Raw genomic sequence first — 23,701 nt, forward strand, 5'->3', positions numbered from 1 at the left:
AATTTTTTGAGTTTTGTAATGACCACAAAAGAAAAATGGAATGAAACTTCATGGAATCACTTCATACTTAATACCAAGTGTTGTTTTGCACTTTTATTATGTTGTGATGGATTAATATTCGGATTAATAATATCAAACACAGATTTGACCCTTTCTTGAAGAAGTTGACCTTGCAGAATCTCATACAATTTACACAAGTCTTGTTAGAATGGAATGGAATGGACAGAGTTGCTTTATAATTTATATAATTGTGCACTATTAAGTGTTGTGTGAATCAGATCAGAAGAAATGAGGCAGACCTGCGTTTTTATTTAAATTTTAGGTTTGTAAAAGTTGGTGACCATGTGAGTCAGTTTGACAGTATCTGTGAAGTACAAAGTGATAAAGCTACAGTGACAATCACCAGCCGATATAAAGGCATAATCTCTAAACTCTATTATGATGTGGATGATATCGCATTAGTTAGTACACCATTGGTTGATATTGAAACAGATGCTGATTCACCAGGTATGTCTAGCTTGATTACTTTTATATCCATTCATCGCCAGATGCTATAATGTTTCATGTTGAATCTGTTTCTGCTGAATAATGTCCTATATCAACTGTCTTGAGTAAAGTTATGAACACATTGGTACACATTAGTAAGAACAAACTTTATTTATATCTCATAATATTATGAGAAAAAAGTTATTTAATTTACCTAAAAAGAATAACAACAATGACCAGCAGCTGTTGGTTGAATACTTCCTCACAAGAAAGAACAATCCAGAAACAACCCTTCTTACAGGTTTCATGTGCTCTGATCATGAAATTCAATTGGAATTGGCAGAATTTGTGAGAGGCTTGTAAGTGTTTAAAAGACCATTTCAAAAAGAACCATTTTAACTGAATTAGTTAGTATATCAAGCCTGTAGCTATTACTGAAGAAGGATGTATGAAATTCCCATAAGTTAATCTATCATGCTTCAATATTTTATACAACGGCAAAAAATTTTGCGGTCGTATATTGGTATCACGTCGTTGTCTGCGTCGTCCGAAGACATTTGGTTTCCGGACAATAACTTTAGTGTATGTAAATAGAAATCTATGAAATTTAAACACAAGGTTTATAACCACAAAAGCAAGGTTGGGATTGATTTTGGGGGATATGGTCCTAACAGTTTAGGAATTAGGGGCCAAAAAGGGGCCCAAATAAGCATTTTTCTAGTTTCCAGACAATAACTTGTGGAAAGGTGTATGGATCTCTCTGAAATTAGACCACAAGTTTCCATTCCACAAAGGGATGATTAGGATTGGCTTTGGGGGGTTATGGCTCAAACCGTTTAGGAATAAGCTTGTTTAACATCCGGTGGCAAATCTTTCACTCATATAGGCAGGATGACATCACAGTAGAAAGTAATTGTGAGAAGTACCTTTTAATATCATTTAACTACAAGAAACATTACATTTAAAAGCCAGATGTACACATGAGTAAAAGTTTTTGCAATCTGGAAAATCAATGCCTTATGCAATTGGATAGTAGTATTAAAGGGGCACTAGCTACGAGATATATAAAAAATATAAAATTTTTTTGTTCAATCATTAATGAAAGTGAAATAGTGAAATAATATATCGCTTTTAGCAGCCAGTATGGTTCAATTTTGTCAAAATAAGCTAAGAAACATTGAGGATGAATTATTCACTTGTAAGTGAATAATTCTACCTCATTGAAACCGTATTCATGTGAACTTCAATTTAACCCCTTGGCTAGAGTTGGATACCGCATGCATTGTGTGTGTTCAATTACAAATGTATTTAAAGGAAAAGAATGTCAACATTGAAAGTGAAACAAAGGTAAATCATTTGATTGACTGATTCGATCCACAAAAAATCATTCTTATACAGGTAAAAACGATGATGAACATATATTTTTAATCTATAATATTATAAATATTAAATTAAACAGACCTAGAAAAATCCAAATGCACGATTCTGCTATCTATTTATATCTTTATTTATGTTTATATCGCTTATATGGCAAACGGTGGTCTTCGGGGGTCAACTCGACAGTTAATTAGATGGCGTCTAGACTTAAATACACACTAAACGAAGCTACATATTATCTGGCCCATGCCAGGAATATTGTTTATTTTAGACTTTTTATAATTTTGATAAATGTTTTACATTGTTATAAATCAAATATGAGAATTTGAGTCAAATCGGTAATGTAATCATGATCAATGTCAAACTATGTAATTCAGGTACAACACAGAGTGGTTCATCATCATCATCATCAGAAGTGTCAAGCTCATCAGATGATGAACATTCTATGCAGAGGATACGCGGACGGAAGGTTTTGGCAACACCTGCAGTCCGCAGACTTGCCATGGAAAATAAGGTAAATAATAATAAAGATATATATATACAATATTAGGTCAATGTCAGAAAAAGATTAACTTTTTTGTATGAGGCTTAGAAACTGGGAAAGGGTGAGGTTTACCAGCCCTTCAATAGTTTCGTGCCAGATACAATTAAGTTTTTACTGAGCCCTTCAACAGTTTCATGCCTAATACAAAAAAGTTGATATTTTTCTTACATTGACCTAATATTGTTTTTATATTGCCGCTAAAAATTGCAACAAACATAGTTATGAAAATGTTGACACAACTTTTTATCCATCTCTAAACGAACCCCATATTGTGAAGAAAAGTGATGTGATTTGAAATCAACATTGCACGAAACATCCCTTTGTTACTATATTTGATAGATAAAGACAACAGGAAGTGTTCTAGCTGCAGTATAAAAAGTATGATTGGCTAATTGATTGTTTGGTTAATGTCTAGTGACAAGTATTTCATCCATATTTAGGACAAGAACAAATAAACAAAATATCCAATAGGTAGGCTTTGCAAAGAAGGTTGACTTGAATGAAGCATGGCTTCCAAAACGGTCATATATTCCGGACATTGTCCGTCTGGGAAAAGCATGCATGAAACAGTCATCTACTTTTAGTTTTCAAGGCTTCCTTAAGAGACGGTCATTTTAACAGAATAAAAAAAAAATTCGAATTTCGATCTTTTTGACCCGACCTTTTGCCTTAAACAGTCACACATTTCCAGTCATAAAAGTGACATGATGATTAAGTACTATCAAATCAAACCCTACTTTAATACCTTATCATTTTAATCAAGGTTAATTAGTTGTCGGACAGCTGAAATTTACCTATTCAGGCGACAGGTAAACTATTTTGTACCGGACATTCATCGGTCTATTCAAAGTTATTTTCTTACACTTAAGTGGTTTGCACCTAATTAATTTAGCCAGAAAGATTAAAATTGTCAAAAATACGTTTATAATATGATTTGATGAAAAATTTTAAAAGGTTTTAAACGAAAAATCGTCAGAACCACGTTGTTTGAACTTTGAACTAGTACACCAGTGCGCATGTGTGCAGGTGGAAATTTAATTATGCATCCTAATTCTTCAAAAATGATATAATTATCATTGATACCTTTATCTATTGTTCATTTCGAGTATTTTCTTGAAGAAATAACGTGGAAAGAGCTACTTAAACTCAATTTTGTGCTTTGTAAAAGTACACGGATTTTAAGTTTCCGTCTCTGGTCCATGTTTTACCATTGTCAAGTCAGTATCCGGTATTAGGAAATGTGCTTTTTAAAAACGAAAGTAAAGTTTTTGACAACGTTATTTTGCACAAATAAAGAGTCTAAGGCAGATATTAGTACGCTGATGTTGCACAGTTCGAATGATGCATTGTCAATTTAACATTTTACGTCAGAACATTGATTTTATATCAAAGTAAAGTTTAATATCGTTTTTAAAGGCAGTGCTTTAATGCCTTTCTAGTTGCCGGGTTAATCCTTCCTTCCGCGATATCCAACTTATCTACGTGGGGGGTCATTAGACTCCAAGTAGATCCGGAAATGTTGAATTCTCTCCTCTTCTTATTGCGATATAAAATGTTTTTTGTTTCATTTCATTTACATTGGGAAATAGAGAAACGATCATTGTGTTTTGTTAGTTTTAAAAACTTTTGATATATTAGTATTTTGCATTATAAGCAGTCAACCGATTGACAAACTAGAATTATTTGAATTCCGTGTGGAAAGAGCTCGGGTTAATTTCGAGTGTTATCTGCAATCTAGATGTTTATAAATCATTTCAGTCGTTGATATAATAATAAAAGGTCGACTGAACATGAATTATATTATACAATTTAAAGCGCATTTCTGTTTATGCACGTGAACCCGTCTAACGTTATTTTCGCAGTTATATAAAGTAGCAAATTATCGTTCCTGAATAGGTGGCGCCGTGGTAGCGGATCCTGTTCCTCTACTTCCTGTTTCTGCACTGTGCAACTATTTCAGTTAAATTTTTAATTAACGATGCCAAGTACTTGTTGTTGTGTACCTGGATGTCATTTAAGAGGAGGACATGGATTTCCAAATGACTTAAAAAGAAGGAAAAGTTGGATCAACGCCATGGCCCATACGCAGATTGGACGAGAACACGATGATATCGTGGAGTCCATCTCAATCAGCTGTTGTTTGCAAGGCACATTTTACTGAAAAAGACTACGTGCAGGAAACTATTCATGGTAAAACTCTATTTTCTTTGTGAAATATATAGTTATATATGTAATCGCCATGCGAATAAACCAAAGTCTGTTTACAACCGCAATTATCGTTTTAGTAATTTAGAATAAAAGGGGGTGGGTAATTCAAGACGTCATAATTTTTTGGATTACGATTCAATGTGATCTGTTTGAGATTTTTTGGTGATTGCTACAATTATAATGATTTCTTACAAGAGGTATATCATACTGAGAATTATTTTAGCAGTAATTATGCTAATGTAGTAATGACAGGAATGCATAAGCTATGCCTCATAGACTTTCTTGAAAAATATCAATGACAATGTTAACAGGAACAAAACAATGACATGCTCTCATCTATATTATAGTTATTTAGGTACAAACAATGTACGTTTGTTGCATAAGTCTCTCATTGTTTGTCCTTTGGATTTACATAACATACATTGAATCAGGCAAACATAGTTTTATCCAGATTGTAATGAATAAATCTAGTTAATATTTCGCCAGGTAGTACAAAGTATACATTGCTAATGGAAGTTCTTTTAATTATAAAAAAACTAATGTTTTATAACCTTTTTCAGGGCGCAAACCCACCATACAGAGACTTAAGTCTACTGCAATTCCCAGCCTATTTTCCTGGACCAAGCAAGAGACTGAATCGTCCGCAAAAAGAAAAATCAGGGCAGTTTCCTGTGAAAACAAAAGAACTAAACTTGATAAATATTGTAGTAGAAATTTAGAGGAAAGATTTGATTGTAAAGTTGGTTTTCCTGAAGAAGTCATTCATACTGCAGAAAGGATTTATGACTGTCCACCACCAACTGCCGAGCTAATGTTGAGCTTTACAGATGGAATTACGCAAACACCATCAATGCCTATATTTTCAGCAGAGAATTTTGAAATGAAGACGCGTGACACAGCCATGCATTTTTATACCGGTTTAGAGTTGTATACTAAATTTTTATTTGTTTTGACCACACTTGGTCCAGCAGCACATTGTTTGAGATACATATATTTTCAAATTGATAGGGTGTCAGTTGAAAATCAGTTTTTTTATGACTTTGATGAAATTGAGGCATCATACAACAACTTTGAACTGTCTAGATTCTAGATTGAATCTAGTGTTAAGAATATTGTGTATACATGGATTGTTTTTATGTCTAAACAGTGGTGTGAGGCTAACACTTGGCCATCTAGTGGTTTAGTCAGGTGTTTTTCACCATCCAACTTCAAATTAAAGTTTCCTACGACTTGGATTATTATTGACAGCACAGAATATCCCGTGATAAAACCTAAAGCTCCTAGAGCTCAGGCAACCTTTTCATCAAATAAAAACAGAAACACTGAAAATTCTTGAATGTTCGACACCTGGTGGTTTAGTCAACTATGTCTCTATGTCACATAGAGCGAATTATTGGACTTGGCAAAACATACAAAATTCTAATAAATCCTATGAATGGAACTGAAACAAAACTTTCATCTGAAATAACATTTAGTTGTTTTATGTTGTGTAATTTTAGAACTTGTATTGTGCCAAAGGATGCATAAATAAAAGTGACGCAATGAATTTTGTTCTGATATATATATATTTACAATTACATGCACATGTAAATTGTAATGCATATAAAAATAAGGAGATGTGGTATGATATTCAGTGAGTTTATCAAACTAAAGTGCATAAGAAATGGGTTTAAGCAGTTACAGGTATTACTGTCACCGTACAATCTCCAACAATGAGAAAAACTCGTACCCTGTAAAAAATGTCAGAGATCTTACAACTAAGTTTTGTTGTCTCACCTTGACTTTGGTGAATTTTTTATATCTGTTGATGTAAATATAAAAAAGAAGATGTGGTATGATTGCCAATGAGACAACTCTCCACACATGCACAAGAGACCAAATGACACAGAAATTAACAGCTATAGGTCACAGTACGGCCTTCAACAATGAGCAAAGCCCATACCGCACAGTCAGCTATAAAAGGCCCAGAAATGACAATGTAAAACAATTCAAACAAGAAAACTAACGGCCTATTTTATGTAAAAAAATGAACAAATATAACAAATATGCAACACATAAACAAACGACAACCACTGAATTACACTTTTATAGGCTCCTGACTTGGGACAGGCACATACATGTACATACAGAATGTGGCGGGCTTAAACATGTTAGCGGGATCCTAACCTGGGACAGTGGTGTAACAGTACAATATAAGAAAGAACTATAAAAATCGGTTGAAAGAGGCTAAACTCATCAGATGGATAAATACAAATACAAGTGGACGTGGTCGGATAGTTGTACATCCAAACAACAAAAAGACACTAAGTACAAATCGGAGAGTACTTGCAGTTACTGACAGCTAGTTCAAAGCCACTAACAACTGATAAAAAAATCTTGCATCTAAGACTAAATTATCAATCCGTAAGCTCCCTTTAGAATTTTATAAATTTTAGATTTTACATTTCTGAGTTATGGGGTTTTATTCATTAAAAAAGGGGGGATTTTCCAGTTTTTGGACAACAACTCAAAAATGCTTTAAGCAGTTCACATGAAACTTTGGTGAATTATTTATAGCTATTGATGTCATCTCCCTATTGATTTTCATAAATTTCAAATATGACATTGAGAAGAAATTGAACTTTATTTGATTATAGTCTGGCAACAGATTTATTAAGTATTGCACAACAGCACAGTGTATTGCACAACAGCAAGAAATCTTTAATTGAATATAAATTCAATTCATATAACCGATTTCAAGTTCATTGACTACATTTATTCAGAAACTATAATATGTCAAATATTTAATTACAATCCAAATTCAGACCTGTATCAAGCTTGAATATTGTGTCCATTTTTGCCCAAGCTGTTCAGGGTAGTACCTCTGCGGGTGTACTGTGGATTCATTTATTTTCGTGGGTATCAATTTTCGTGGATTGAGGAAAACTTACACATTCGTGGTCATTTAATTTCGTGGTTTTGCTCAATTCTGCATACAAGCCTATGGAAAATTTGTAATTCGTTGAACATTTAAATTCGTGGTCCCCCTGTTCCCACGAAATCCACGAAAATTGGTATCCAACGAAAAAAAAATGAATCCACAGTATCCAGCTGCACTCAGCGAATCAGTTTATTTCTTAATTAAGAACTCCTTTTTATACGACCGCAAAAAACTTTTTGTGGTCGTATATTGGTATGACGTTGGCGTCGTCGTCGTCGTCCGAAGACACATTAGTTTTCGCACTCTTACTTTAGTTTAAGTGAATGGATCTCAATGAAATTTTAAAATAAGGTTCAATACCACAAAAGGAAAGTGGGGATTGATTTTGGGGGTTATGGTACCAACAGTTAAGGAATAAGGGGCCAAAAATAAGCATTTTTGTAACTTCCAGACATAACTTGTGTGTAAGTGTATGGATCTCTCTGACATTGTACCACAAGGTTCCATATCACAAAGGGAATGCTGGGATTGATTTTTGGGGGTAATTGCCTCCAAATTTTAGGAATTAGGGGCCAAAAAGGGGCAAAAAACAAGCAATTTTCTAGTTTCATGACAATAACTTGTGTGCAAGTCTATGGATCTCTCTGACATTGTATCACAAGGTTCCATATCACAAAGGGAATGCTGGGATTTATTTTGGGGGTAATTTGCTTCAAATTTTAGGAATTAGGGGCCAAAAAGGGGCAAAAAATAAGCATTTTTCTAGTTTCATGGCAATAACTTGTGTGTAAGTGTATGGATCTTTATGAAATTGTACCACAAGGTTCCATATCACAAAGGGAAAGCTAGAATTGAGTTTGGGGGTAATTGCCCAAAAAGTTTAGGAATAAGGGGCCAAAAATAAGCATTTTTCTAGTTTCCAGACAATAACTTGTGTTCAAGTGTATGGATCTCTCTGAAATTGTACTGCAAGGTACCATACCACAAAGGGAATGCTGGGATTGATTTTGGGGGTAATTGCCTCCAAATTTTAGGAATTAGGGGCCAAAAAGGGGCAAAAAACAAGCATTTTTCTAGTTTCATGACAAAACCTTGTGTGTAAGTCTATGGATCTCTCTTACATTGTATCACATGGTTCCATATCACAAAGGGAATGCTGGGATTTATTTTGGGGGTAATTTGCTTCAAATTTTAGGAATTAGGGGCCAAAAAGGGGCAAAAAATAAGCATTTTTCTAGTTTCATGGCAATAACTTGTGTGTAAGTGTATGGATCTTTATGAAATTGTACTACAAGGTTCCATATCACAAAGAGAAAGCTGGGTTTGAGTTTGGGGGTAATTGCCTCCAAATTTTAGGAATTGGGGGCCAAAAAGGGGCAAAAAATAAGCATTTTTCTAGTTTCATGGCAATAACTTGTGTGTAAGTGTATGGATCTTTATGAAATTGTACTACAAGGTTCCATATCACACAGAGAAAGCTGGGTTTGAGTTTGGGGGTAATTGCCCTAAACGTTTAGGAATTTGGGACCAAAAAGGGGCCAAAAAAACAAGCATTTTTCTAGTTTCCAGACAATAACTTGTGTTCAAGTGTATGGATCTCTCTGAAATTGTACTGCAAGGTACCATACCACAAAGGGAAGGCTGGGATTGAGTTTTGGGGTGATGAATCATAAGGGGGTTCAAAAAATTTTTTGGGGGGGATTCTTTTTTCTTTTTTTTCTTTAAAATTTTCCATTTTAAATTGGTTATTTCTGATTTATATATAAAAGCAAATAATAATGATATGGTTTGAATAGGTAAATTAAATTTTTTTAAGTATCTTAGACCACTTTCATTCTGTGTCAGAAACCTATTCTGTGTCAAATATTTAATTACAATCCAAATTCAGTGCTGAATCAAGCTTGAATGTTGTGTTCATACTTGCCCCAACTGTTCAGGGTTCGACCTCTGCGGTCGTATCAAGCTGCGCCCCAGCGGAGCATTTTATTTCATTCATAAATTACTTCATGCTTGGAAATATAATTTTGCTTGGAGTTGAAAGAGTTGACATGTTGCAATGTACATTTACTCTACATAGTTCTATGGTACCAAATCAAAAGTTTATATAAAGAAAGAAGTCAAAGGTTTCCCATCATAGTTTAGTTACATACATTTTTTTTGTACCTGAGGTCGTTGAATATAGATCATTATATAAATAAGATGTGTTATGATTGCCAATGAAAAAACTAAGGATTTTCTTATCCAAGGAATAGATTACCTTAGCCGTATTTGGCACAACTTTTTGGAATTTTGGGTCCTCAATGCTCTTCAACTTTGTACTTGTTTGGCTTTGTTACTATTTTGATCTGAACCTCACTGATGAGTCTTATGTAGACGAAACACACGTCTGGCGTATTAAATTATAATCCTGGTACCTTTGATAACTAATTTGACTATAAACATAGATAAAAAAGGTACAAACTGGACATAATGCACTAGTTCATAAACAAGTGAGAACAATCGCCTTCATATAGTGCTCAGAATATGACATTCATAAAACTTATTCAATATCATTAGAGAACTCTAAATCTTAAATACTGAAAGCCACTTCTGATAAGTACACTGTACTATGCAAGATAATGATATAACTGGACTTAAAATACACACAACCTGTAATTAACTGCCTTTACAGCGCTTTCGTGCTTTGATTTAATATCAGTCATTGGTTATATGATGGCCAACTGATTACCATGGTCCATAATTGCCTTTTGTTATTAAGTCTTAAGGGATTAAAATCGGGATAAGACATAAAATGTCCGGCTGGCTCAAATATTTTTTGGATGCCCAGGGTATGTAAGGCAGGGGAAATGTCTTGTCTTGCAACATACCACCTCGATACCCGTTAATGAGTTGTTGCAAGGGTTCTTTCATCTGCAGAGAATGTGGAATTTTCCTACACAAAATCTGATTAAACATTATGACTGGACAATGCCTGCATATCTATAAATCATGCACATTCAAATTTAAGTCCAGGTTACCATAAATTAATACCCCAGTCACCCCTTTGGCTACCAATAAGTATGAAATTTTACTGTGTTTTAATGGTAAATATGAATGTATAGCCATTAGCTAAATGCTGGATCTCCCACCTACTTTTAAATTGTCACATTTTGATGATATTCTTCAATCATAAAAATCAATTAACATGAGATTTAGATGTTGTGCTTGTAGTCTGTAGAATGTTTTGTCTTTGTATTCAGTGTTTTCAGGAATTATTGCTTGTACCATCTCAATACTAAGATACTGAACTGGACCTTTAAGTCTAAAATCTGTTAACTTGTAATACATCATGGTTTGTACTATACAGTGTGAATCCCTTTATATATAACAGTATGCCTTATTTTGCAGATCAAGTTAAGTGATGTTGAAGCAACAGGAAAAGATGGTAGAATACTGAAAGATGATATCCTAAAATACATTGAGGACCCTTCTGTTGGAAAACAAGGTATGATTTTAGTATTAATCAACTTTATTTGAGAACCACCACTGTGGTCTAGTTTAAGCATGGAGGTTAGGGGTTTCACTTTCTGACTGGAATGAAATAAGTCTGTGGCATATAAGGAGTAAGAACAAAAGTAGTTAGCTCAGGCATGACACGAGTCCGAATGTGTCTGACTTTCTAATGATTATGATCATGTGAGCTAACCTGTTAAACTTTTGCTTAACTTTGTACTCTTTTTCAATGTTCTGGACCCAGAAATCCAGTGGAAACTCAATGTAAAGTTTCATGTAGTTTCCATAAATTTATTTTGATATCAACGTTGATTGTTATGATGACTGTTCTGTAGTAGTGTGCTACTTTTTCCATTATTATGTCTGGTATGATAATAGTATAATAGTTTACATGTGTTTTAAGTTGTTATAATTTTACTGATGTTGGCCTTTGATAGCCAAACTGAAATTATTTGTTAATTGAACATTTATATCTTTAGTGTTTCGATTTTATTGGTAATAAAATAAAATTATTTGTTTTAGCAAAAGCCAGTGCTCCATTAGCTACACCACCAGCAGTCACTGTTGAACCCTCCAAACCTACTCCAGTTGTATCAACAACACCTATACAACCACGAATCACCTTACCTGTGGGTAAGGATCACACAGAAAAGATAAAAGGAATGAGAAAAGCAATGGTAAAAACCATGACTGAGGCCAATAACATTCCCACTTTTGGATATGATGATGAATTTGATATGAGTGCACTTGTTGACTTGAGGTCAAAGGTCAAAGCTATTACTGATGAAAAAGGTGTCAAGTTTTCTTACATGCCTATTATAATGAAGGTATGTAGTGTATTTTGTCAACCTTTTTTTTGTTAATCAAAGGAAAATTCTAAATAAGGTTTGTTTAACTTTTATTCTGGCAGAAGTCAATTGACGGATTCTTTGCACCAATGGTGCATATTTCCAAAAACTTTATTCTGATTTTTATGAGAGAAAAGGAAAATAATGTGATGTTTCTTGTTACCCAACCAACACTTTTAGTTACACATTTTATACAGCTAAATTTCAGTCCACTTTTAACTTTTCTTACCTTTCAAACCTTATTCATTTTTTCCTGATGGGACTTCAAGCATAAAGTTTGATCTTCAAGTATTTGTGCTATTTCTTTGAAATTATACTTCATATAAAAAATAATGGTATCACTAATAACTGAAATACACTTGGAGAGTTGAAATTCAAATGGATTTCTTAGAAATTGATTATTTTCTTTATTTACACTAAGATGATGTTTCATCTTAAATAGATAGTTGTAACTTAACAACAGGATAATCTAATATTAAAGTCAAGGTAGAATAGCAACGCCTGTTTAATGTAAGATTAAACATATTCTAAAACATATATTTCTTACCACAGATGAAAAGTTTTCATTTTTAGATTGATGTTTTTTTGAATGATAAAAATGTTTAAAACATAAGTAAATCAGGAAATCTAAAATAAAAGAAGATTTTCAGGTGACAGCTTTTTTTAGAGACACATTTTTTTTAAATCAAAGCTAAGCAACAAGACTGTTAATTTATGTGCTAAACTAGGACATATGTCTGATTTGTCAATGTTTACAACTGCTTACTGTATTGCACATGCATCGACAATTCTGATTAGTCTGTATTAAAAATTGTAAACCAATAAAATTGTAGCTTGCAATTATGCCAGCACAGGGCACATTAGTTTTCGCACTCTAACTTTAGTTTAAGGGAATGGATCTCAATAAATTTTACCATAAGGTTCAATACCACAAAAGAAAGGTGGGGATTGATTTTGGGGGTTATGGTACCCACAGTTAAGGAATTAGGGGCCAAAAAGGGGCCAAAAATAAGCATTTTTGTAACTTCCAGACATAACTTGTGTGTAAGTGTATGGATCTCTCTGACATTGTACCACAAGGTTCCATATCTCAAAGGGAATGCTGGGATTGATTTTGGGGGTAATTGCCTCAAAATTTTAGGAATTAAGGGCCAAAAAGGGGCAAAATCAAGCATTTTTCTAGTTTCAGGACAATAACTTGTGTGTAAGTGTATGGATCTCTCTGACATTGTACCAGAAGGTTCCATATCACAAAGGGAAAGCTGGAATTGAGTTTGGGGGTAATTGCCCAAAAAGTTTAGGAATAAGGGGCCAAAAAGGGGCCAAAAATAAGCATTTTTCTAGTTTCCAGACAATAACTTGTGTTCAAATGTATGGATCTCTCTGAAATTGTACTGCAAGGTACCATACCACAAAGGGAAGGCTGGGATTGATTTTGGGGGTAATTCCCTCAAAATTTTAGTAATTAGGGGCCATAAAAGGGCAAAAGAACAAGCATTTTTTCTAGTTTTAGGACAATAACTTGTGTGTAAGTGTATGGATCTTTATGAAATTGTACTGCAAGGATCCATATCACAAAGGGAAAGATGGGTTTGAGTATGTGGGTAATTGCCCTAAGTGTTTAGGAATTTGGGGCCAAAAAGGGGCCAAAAAACAAGCATTTTTCTAGTTTCCAGACAATAACTTGTGTTGAAGTGTATGGATCTCTCTGAAATTGTACTGCAAGGTACCATACCACAAAGGAAAATCTGGGATTGAGTTTGGGGGTGATGAATCATAAGGGGGTTCAAAAAATTGGGGGGATTTTTTTTTCCTTTTTTTTTCTTTAAAATTTTCCATTTTAAATTGGTTATTTCTGATTTATATATAAAAGCAAATAATAATGATATGGTTTGAATATATACTTAAAATTTTTTTAGTTCTTAGACCACATTCATTCTGTGTCAGAAACCTATGCTGTGTCAAATATTTAATTACAATCCAAATTCAGTGCTGTATCAAGCTTGAATGTTGTGTCCATACTTGCCCCAACTGTTCAGGGTTCGACCTCTGCGGTCGTATCAAGCTGCGCCCCAGCGGAGCATTTTATTTAATTTTTGTCGAGCCTGCGACTTTTGTCGCAGAAAGCTCGACATAGGGATAGTGATCCGGCGGCGACGGCGTTAGCTAACTTCTTAAAAGCTTTATATGTTAGAAGCTAGAAGACCTGGATGCTTCATACTTTGTATATAGATGCCTTATGTTACGAAGTTTCCGTCTGTCATATGTCCATTGTCCTTGACCTCATTTTCATGGTTCAGTGACTACTTGAAAAAAAAGTCAACATTTTTTGTAATGTTAATTTCTTTCTTATTATGAGTAATAGGATAACTATATTTAGTATGTGTGTACCTTGCAAGGTCCTCAATTTTCATTTGACCTCAACCTCATTTCATGGATCAGTGAACAAGGTTAAGTTTTCGTGGTCAAGTCCATATATCAGATACTATAAGCAGTAGGTCTACTATATTTGGTATATGGAATGATTGTAAGGTGTACATGTCCAACTGGTAGGTGTCATCTGACCTTGACTTCATTTTCATGGTTCAGTGGTCAAAGTTAAGTTTTTGAGTTTTGGTCTTTTTTTCTAATACTATATACAATAGGTCAACTATAAATGGTGTATGGAAATATTTTATGATGTACATGTCAGTCTCACAGGTTTTATTTGACCTTGACCTCATTTTCACGGTTCATTTCTCAGTGTTAAGTTTTGTGTTTTGGTCTGTTTTTCTTCAACTATAAGCAATAGATCAACTATATTTGATGTATGGAAGGATTGTAAGGTGTATATGTCTGTCTGGCAGGTATCCTCTGACCTTGACCTCATTTTCATGGTTCATTGGTCAATGTTAAGTTTTCATGGTTAAGTTTGTTTCTTAGAAACTATCAGCAATAGGTCAACTATATCTAATGCCTAAATTGATTGTAAGGTGTACATGTCTATCTGGCATGGTTCATCTGACCTTGACCTCATTTTCATGGTTCATTGGTCAATGTTAAGTTTTCTTGTTTAAGACTGTTTCTTAGAAACAATAATCAATAGGTCAACTATGTTTGGTTTATTGAATGATTGTAAGGTGTACATGTATTTCTCGTTTGGTTTATCTGACCTTGACCTCATTTTCTTGGATCATGTTAAGTTTATGTGTTACTTGTAGTAAAGCTTTGTATTTAGGACTATCAACATAAAATCAATGGTTAGTAAAGAAGGCGAGACATTTCAGCGTGTGCACTCTTGTTATTTCACTGACAATTTTTTTATTTTACTCAAAATGTACACTTTTAAGTCTTTATAGATTTATATACATAAATTGTTTTCATTTTCAGGCAGTCTCAATGGCTTTAACAGAATTCCCAATGTTGAATGCTAGTGTAGATAAAACATGTGAGAACATAACATACAAGGTAAGTATACTGGAAGAAAGAATTTATACAATGACCTATGACTCTGTTTTCAATAATCATCATGTACAAACATGTAGTTAAATCAATAAGGGCTGTTCAAGATTAAAGGCACTTTTTAGCTCACCTGGACCAAAGGGCCAAGTGAGCTTTTCTCATCACTTGGCGTCCGTCATCCATCGTCCATCGTCGTTGTTAACTTTTTACATTTTGAACTTCTTCTAGAGAACCACTGAATGGAATGAAACCAAACATGGCATGAATGTTCCTTATGAGGTGCAGACCAAGTGTTGTTACTTTGTAGCGGATCCATCATCCAAGATGGCCGCCCGCAGGGGACTTAGTTTAACATAGGACCCTATGGGAAATACATACAAATGTCTTCTTTTAGAGAACCAATGAATGGAATGAAACCAAACATGGCATGAATGTTCCTTATGAGGTGCTGACCAAGTGTTGATACTTTGAAGCTGATCCATTATCCAAGATGGCCGCCAGCAGGGGACTTAGTTTAACATAGGACCCTATGGGAAATACATACAAATGTCTTCTTTTAGAGAACCACTGAATGGAATGAAACCAAACATGGTATGAATGTTCCTTATGAGGTGCTGACCGAGTGTTGTTACTTTGAAGCAGATCCATAATCCAAGATGGCCGCCTGCAGGGGACTTAGTTTAACATTGGACCCTATGGGAAATACATACAAATGTCTTCTTTTAGAGAACCACTGAATGGAATGAAACCAAACATGGCATGAATGTTCCTTATTAGGTTCTGACCAAGTGTTATTACTATGAAGCCCATCCATAATCTAAGATGGCCGCCAGATGGGGACAATGTTTAACAAAGGACCATATGGACAATACATACAAATGTCTTCTTTTAGATAGAGAACCACTGAATGGAATGAAACCAAACATGACATGAATGTTCCTTATGAGGTGCTGACCAAGTGTTGTTACTTTGAAGCCGATCCATCATCCAAGATGGCCACCAGCAGGGGACTTAGTTTAACATAGGACCCTATGGGAAATACATACAAATGTCTTCTTTTAGAGAACCACTGAATGCAATGAAACCAAACATGGCATGAGTGTTCCTTATGAGGTTCTGACCAAGTGTTATTACTATGAAGCCCATCCATAATCTAAGATGGCCGCCAATGGGGGGACTTCCTTTAACATAAGACCCTATGGGAAATACATACAAATGCTTCTTCTAGAGGTGCACTGAATGGAATGAAACCAAAACATGGCATAAATGTTTCTTGTGAGGTGCTGATGAAGTGTTGCTACTTTGTTGCCGATTTACTGTTCAAGATGGCCACCAGGATTTTTATTAAATTACAGGACCAATATTAAACCAAATTTGGCCTCACTCACTATTAGGGTATCTGTTATGATTTCAATCTATTTTTACATGATTTCCAAAACCAAAGTAGAATCAGGTGAGCGACACAGGCTCTTGAGAGCCACTAGTTTTAGACCCCAACCACCCATAATATAAATTTTTCACTTTACTTATAATTTTTACAAAATTAGAAAATGCAACCAATAATTTATTATTTTGAGTGCCTCCAATCCGTCCCTCATGGGTTTAATGGGTTTATAAAAGAGAGGCGAAAGATACCAAAGGGACATTCAAACTCATAAGTAAAATAAAAACTGACAAGGCCATGGCCAAAAAAGAAAAAGACAAACAGACAAACAACAGTACACAAAACACAATATAGAAAATTAAAGTCCGAGCAACACGAACCCCATCAAAAATGAGGTGATCTCAGGTGCTCTGGACGGGTAAGCAGATCCTGCTTAAATTTGGAACAACCCTAACTGTATGGAGTCTAAAGTTGATATAAGGTACAAAACACACAAAAAATGGTGCAAGGAAATAAGACTGAGGTATATATAAATATATTATCTAAGAATTTAATTTCATTAATATTTATAGGTTTTTTTTAACCTTCAATGTTTCTTCTGTTTACAGGCAGTACATAATATAGGAATTGCCATGGATACACAAGATGGACTAATAGTGCCAAATGTTAAAAATGTCCAATCATTAAGTATATTTGAACTTGCAACAGAACTGAACAGGCTTCAGTCTTTGGGATTAGCTGGAAAGTTAGGGACTTCAGATTTGAGTGGTGGAACCTTCTCCTTGTCAAATATTGGAGCGGTAAATTATCAAAAGTGCATGGACATAAGCATTTGTCACCTACAATATTTTGCTATTAATTACAAATGATAACACATTCTTTTATATTGTGTCATTAGATCTTTACAAACCAGGTATTAAAAGATTCAGAAATGGTTAAAGTTTTCTTGTTTGATTGTACATGATTTTGTCTCTTGTTGTTTTTGTTTTCTCTTTCTGTAAACACAAATAATAATTATTTATGATTTCATTTTAGTTGAAATATATAGCAAATTTCCTGACAAAATAATACTTGCATTTGAATTGTAAGAATTGTTGTAGATATTCATGAAATAGTTGTCACTGGACATGAAGCAAGCAACAATCAATCAATCAATCCTACATTTACAGAAAATGAAAAAATATCACAACAAATATATGACTATACAAGTCTATGAAATTTCTGCTTCTTATTGTACAAAATTCATTAAAATCCACAAGAAATGGCCCAACTATTAGTTTTGAAAACAAATTTGTTTTAGATAGAACTATAAAGTGAAAACTAGCTAGTGACAGATACTTATGTCAATGCACTGTATATCATTGTTTATTAGAAATATATAGCTTATACAACCCTGGTTTTCATTTTGTTCCCTGCATAGCAGAATCAACATATTGTTATCACTATTCATAGTCTACATTGAGGTTACAATTTTGTTTCTTTACGTCTCCTCTTGATTTTTTTTCATGAGAGTCTCAGAGGTGAAGTTGTACTTCTCCTTTTTATAGTTTGCTTGAAGAAAGTTGCGAGGGACAATTGCTTTAACACCAATGTTCAAGTTTTAATGCACAAGTCTGCAACTTTTTGTTGGTTCAGATGTCAGATGCTGAGTGACCTTGAATCACATAATTTGGTATAAGAGCCTAAAGAGGCAGCTAGGTAAGTTTATTCAAAGAAGGTTAGAAGACATCTGAAATCTGAAATCAATATTAGACGTTCAATAAAAGACAACTCTGATCTAGATCAGATTTGCCTGTTTTCCTACCGATGGTCTGTGTTTCTCACCAGGCAATCAAGCTTCCTTTGCCAATAAAATCTGGCCACCATGATATAGCCAAGTCTGCAGAAAGTGATCTTAAACAACAACAATCAAATTATCAATTATAAAAAGTTGAACATAGCAAGTCAATACTGAGTTCAGTTGTCATTTTTTCATATTATGTCGTGTATGTTATGTACGGTATCACAAAATAAAAGTAATTTTGTCTCCAGAAGTAATGATGTTTTTAATAAAATAATTTTATTTTAATCATTACAGATAGGAGGAACATATGCTAGACCAGTTATATTACCTCCAGAAGTATCAATTGGAGCATTAGGAAAAATACAGGTAAATTTTATGATCTAAACTATTTTATAAGGTAAGGAAACTGATGATACTCTGGTTGTTGGATGGATTACAATCTGAATGCTGTTGGTAAAAGAAACTTATTTACAATGAAAAACTCACACTTAAAATATTCTGAAAACTTTAGGTGGGCTGTATCACTAAAAATTTTCCTCATCAACATTCAGTGGATTGTAAAGATGGTGCTTAATGTTCAGTGGCACCATTTCATGCTTATCAGGATGAGGACATATTTATATGAATCCTGCTAATCAACTTTCTGTTAAAAGCTTAATTTTATATTCTAACACATAATGGCCATGCATGAAATTTTCATTGCATTTTTCTAAGGAACTGCATGTCCAGACCTGATATTGGTCTTGTTTTAATGATATAAAGACAGAGTGGGTGAGAGATTAGAGTGTGTTATTCTGTTCAAACTTTTGTGTCAGTACATTTAATTAATCTTTTAAAAGTACACAGTCTTCATAGTTAATCTTAGTAAAAGTACTATATTTAAAACTGAGCCACTCTTCTTTTTTTTTCAGCTTATTGATTTCAATTATCCTTCACATAATTTTTTTAAAGCATTTTCAGTGAACTTACGCTTAAAACACCAATCTGCCTGCATGGTTAGAAAAAAACGGATTTGGAAAATGCATGAATACACTTTGCATCATTTTTGAAGTATGCAGCAAATTAACTAACTCAAATACAAATAAAACTATGCAATACTAAACACTGGACTTTGGAAATATAAAAATAAGAAGATGTGGCATAATTGCCAATGAGCCAACACTCCATCAGAGACAAAATGACAAAGTCTGATTGGTGAATTAATTTGATTGATTGTGATGAATTACTGGTATATTATAAGATACATGTATTGCTAAGTTTATATTAAACATTAAATCTTCTTTATATGACCAATTTAATTATTTTTTTGTTTCTTTCAGACATTACCAAGATATGATAACCATGGAAATGTAGTAAAGAAACATATAATGTGTGTTAGCTGGTCAGCTGATCATCGAGTCATCGAAGGTGCCTACATGGCACGTTTCTCTAACTTACTCAAATCATTCTTAGAAAATCCAGGATTGATTATGTTATATCTAAGATGAAAATCATGTGATAGATACATTTACAGGTATATTGACCTTGAATCTTATCGTAACTGGTAAGGTCAGAATGAAATGGTCTTGCCTATTGTAATAATGGTTCAGATTTATAAAAGTGTGGTCTTTCAGGGATTGACAGGAGCATGCTTGATTGTGTTTTTTATCATAAATTTCGTTATTTGATTCCAGTCAACAGGATGAATTAATCAGGCCTCTGTCTTTTGAAAAGTGCAAATGGCCTGAAGTTAAGTTTTAGCTTCATATTTCTATATAACAAAAAATCCAAATTGTCCACCAGCCTGAAAGAGAAGGTCAAGGGAAGTTGTTACCTTACTTTGACTTTTATTGTGCTCTAAGGCTGTATGTATAAACCTTTAAGTTATTTATGCATTCTTTATTTTTTGCTGTTTCATGGATAGTTGTCGCATTGGTAATCATACCACATCTCCTTATTTCTATATTGTATTGAAGACTGGAATTAATATATACAGAGTGATGTAATATATCTGTGGGTTCTGGAGTATGCTTATACTTTTCAGAAAATAACAGATCCTAGTCATATTTGCATTTATATTTTGAAATATGCTATTATATAAAATATGTTAATACAATGCAGTCTTATTTTTGAAAAACAATATACAGCTAAAATTGTACTTGTACTAAGATTGAGTAAGTAAGCATTCTTCTTAAAAAAATAATTTAAGTTGATTCAAGATTAATACAATAAGTAAGATACACATTTAATGCTTACAGAAAAAAAAATTATGTTTATCTTTTATTAGTTGCTTATCAGTACAAAAATGACTCTAAATAATCAATATATTTTTGAAAATTTATGATCTAGTTCTAGAAGTGCCATAAACACTTTCTGTTCTAAAAGATGATAGACTATATGTAAACCATTACAAAACAAGACAGAACAAAGAGTGTATTAATCAGTTGTACAGTATCATATCACTTTCCTATTGAATGAAACAGAAACAATATGAGAGGGCATTTTGTATTGTAGAGTTCGAGTGATATATGTATTTGAATCTCAGAATAAAATTAAAAAAGAAAACTATACGACTTTTGAATTCCTATTACTTTACATAAACATTTATTTGATTGGTCTGTTTATAGATTTTAAAAATTGAACTAGTAGTTCATCTTAGCTTGGGCAACCATGGTGTGTTGGATAAAGTATGCATATTATTGATATTTGTATAATTTGATAAAAAAAACGTGCAAATTAGTCAAAGCCTGCTGTTATATGAAATAAAATAGGTAGCTCTGAGAAGTATAACATATAATGTGGTGATGGAGGTTTGATTTGTTGGGAAGTCGATGTCCCAACTCCAACCACATGCCAATTTTACTGAGTTTTGTGCAACATATTCATATAATGCAAACATATTAAGGTTTATCTACATTTCATATGCTTATGCAATATATCAACCATATTCACTATTTTAGTCTGCACAAAATGTCATGGATGAATTTTGTGTCATCTCTCTCTCAGACTTAGAAAAATGTATGGTATGCCCTTTTTCCAAAAATCTTAATTTTCACATTAATTTCCTTTTTTGTTGGATTTTTTATTAGCGTGAGGGATATTTAGGCCATGGAAGAGGTTTTTTTAGGTGTCTCAAAGATTCTAAGAAATAGATTGAAGTAAAAATATTGATCTATATTACATTAGTTGCAATGAAACACAGGACAACTCTCACATTCATGAATTAATGTGTTGTTCTGCCACTTCTTGAATATTTTTCTATATTTGAATTCTTGGATTAGTTTTTCAATTAAAATAAAAGGATAAGGATGAATGAGAAGTATCAATTTGAACATAGCAGAAGTAGATCTATGGTTATTTTGTTGAAATCTTGGAGCATTTTTACCCTATGAGTGTTCATGGCAGGTCTTTTGGAGTTTCCAGCTTAATTTAAGAGCTCATCACATGGTATAGACCCTTCTTATTATTTATCATCATAGGTTAACCTCTAAGTCTCTTTGTCCCCTCCTGAACACAGTCTGGGGGCAGAGAAGTACAGGGTGTCAGTCTGGTCTTGCACATCTATGCAGGTCAACTATTTTAAAAGGAACCCCTTGGAATGTCTGTGTTGGTCCTGTAAGCATTCCCACAAGGTCAATTATTGCTAGATTTTAATGAAATTATATCAAAGGTTTATATAAGCAATGTCTTGGACTAGTTTGAAAATAAGTGCCATTTTTACTATTTTTAAAGGACTAATGCCCACTTGAAATGAAATTTTTATTGAAAATTGCATTGTAAGCACTAGGATATTTAAGAAATAAAACTTAAGAACCCCAGAAAATATATTGGAGTCATTGTTCTTGGACATATAAAATATGTGCATTGGGAAGACTCCGCTTCTATTTTAAATATTTATATTTGAGTTGAGGGTAGAGGCTGATCCAGGATTTGAGTTAGAGTGACCATCTCTCTAACAATTTCACCCAGCAGAGTGAGTTAGAATAAATAAAAAAATGTATGCCAAAATATATTTTTCTAATTTTATTGTGTTCACATCCCTGCTTTATCCCCATCTGAATTTGCCCCTGGAGGGTTTAATAAGTATTTGTAACTATTAACATAGACTCAAGTGGTAGAATTTTGCATCAGAGGTTATACAATGTGTTTGATAGAACATGGTTACATTTTGTGTTGAAAGCCATTTATGACATTTTCTCTATAACAATTTATCAATAATTTCTGTCTGTGTAGTTTTGTTTCAGTAAAAATTCTGAAGTAGAGACATTATTTTTGCAATATAAATACTAATTAAAGTATAAATATCAAAAAAAATGTGAGTAGGTGTACTTTTGATATCTTCATCACTACAAAAGAGAAACAAATTATTAAAAGTACCTGGAGGTTACAGTGTGTGACTTTAATGACTTTATCACATTTAGTAAACCAAAGATGATCAGGTTTGTAGAATACAAATTTTTGAAAAAAGGAAAACATTAGCTAATGCAATAGACATGTTTGGAAAATAACAACAATTTAAACTGAAACAAAAATTTCAATTCAGTTATTTATTCAGGTAAAGTGCTATTGTCATCCTTGCACTTTTCTGGTACCACGGTAAAACCCTTGCTAAAGTGAGGTGTCTTTTTTTTCTGTGTTGGATGTATAAATAAGCAGCCACGTTTGGTTGGAAATGGAATGTTAATTATGATACCTTCTGTGTATTGAGTTCCACACTCTGCATGTTAAAGAACCCTTGTAACAACTCGTTTACAAGTCAAAACAGTCTGCCCTATTCCAAATACCCTCATTTTCTAGTGTTTCGACCCAGCATCCTGGTTGACTTACCTTTTGTATTAGTTATTTTAAATTTGTTCTCGTCCTTGCTATGCATGAAATATTTGCCACTGGCAGTTAAGGAAGCAACAATCAAATAGTTCATTTTATTATGCAGTACACACAATAAAAATAATAACAGTTTCAGTATACCAGAGATATATAATATATATTCTTATTGAAATTTTTATTCACTTAATCTACCCATTGTTCACAGAAAAAGACTAATTTTATATCGAAATATTGAAAATTTGCGTCTGTTTTTTACAGCTGAATCTTTAATCGATTGCTACTGCAAGACGTCCTTTCAGGTTTCGAAGTTTTTTATTGTTTTGTTTCCCGGTCTGTGAATCTGTTCTGTATCAGGTTAAAGTTTTAGTGTAAGAGTAGTTTACTCTTAAGTTGTGATCACATAACCTTGAAC

The 23,701-nt window shown here is 33.5% G+C and overlaps 2 protein-coding genes across 2 annotated transcripts in view; both read left to right on the plus strand.

Moving 5' to 3' along the window:
• LOC127699411 (lipoamide acyltransferase component of branched-chain alpha-keto acid dehydrogenase complex, mitochondrial-like) overlaps positions 1–21,032 on the plus strand; it is a 29,442-nt gene extending 8,410 nt beyond the window's left edge. Inside the window, exons 4-11 of the mRNA XM_052203033.1 lie at positions 323–507; positions 2,241–2,377; positions 10,923–11,019; positions 11,550–11,854; positions 15,245–15,322; positions 17,309–17,500; positions 18,778–18,849; positions 19,803–21,032. Coding sequence (XP_052058993.1) covers positions 323–507; positions 2,241–2,377; positions 10,923–11,019; positions 11,550–11,854; positions 15,245–15,322; positions 17,309–17,500; positions 18,778–18,849; positions 19,803–19,970 — 1,234 coding nt within the window. The 3' untranslated portion in view covers positions 19,971–21,032. The remainder of the gene's footprint in view (positions 1–322; positions 508–2,240; positions 2,378–10,922; positions 11,020–11,549; positions 11,855–15,244; positions 15,323–17,308; positions 17,501–18,777; positions 18,850–19,802) is intronic.
• Positions 4,338–6,161, plus strand: LOC127699875 (uncharacterized). The gene is made up of 2 exons (XM_052203285.1): positions 4,338–4,597; positions 5,176–6,161. Exons 1-2 carry the CDS (start codon positions 4,513–4,515, stop codon positions 5,703–5,705), a joined length of 615 nt encoding a protein of 204 aa, XP_052059245.1. The 5' UTR covers positions 4,338–4,512; the 3' UTR covers positions 5,706–6,161.
• Positions 21,033–23,701: the final 2,669 nt, after the last annotated feature.

This window comes from Mytilus californianus, unplaced genomic scaffold, assembly GCF_021869535.1.
Source record: "Mytilus californianus isolate M0D057914Y unplaced genomic scaffold, xbMytCali1.0.p SCAF_1, whole genome shotgun sequence".
In the NCBI taxonomy this organism is placed as follows: Eukaryota; Metazoa; Mollusca; class Bivalvia; order Mytilida; family Mytilidae; genus Mytilus; species Mytilus californianus.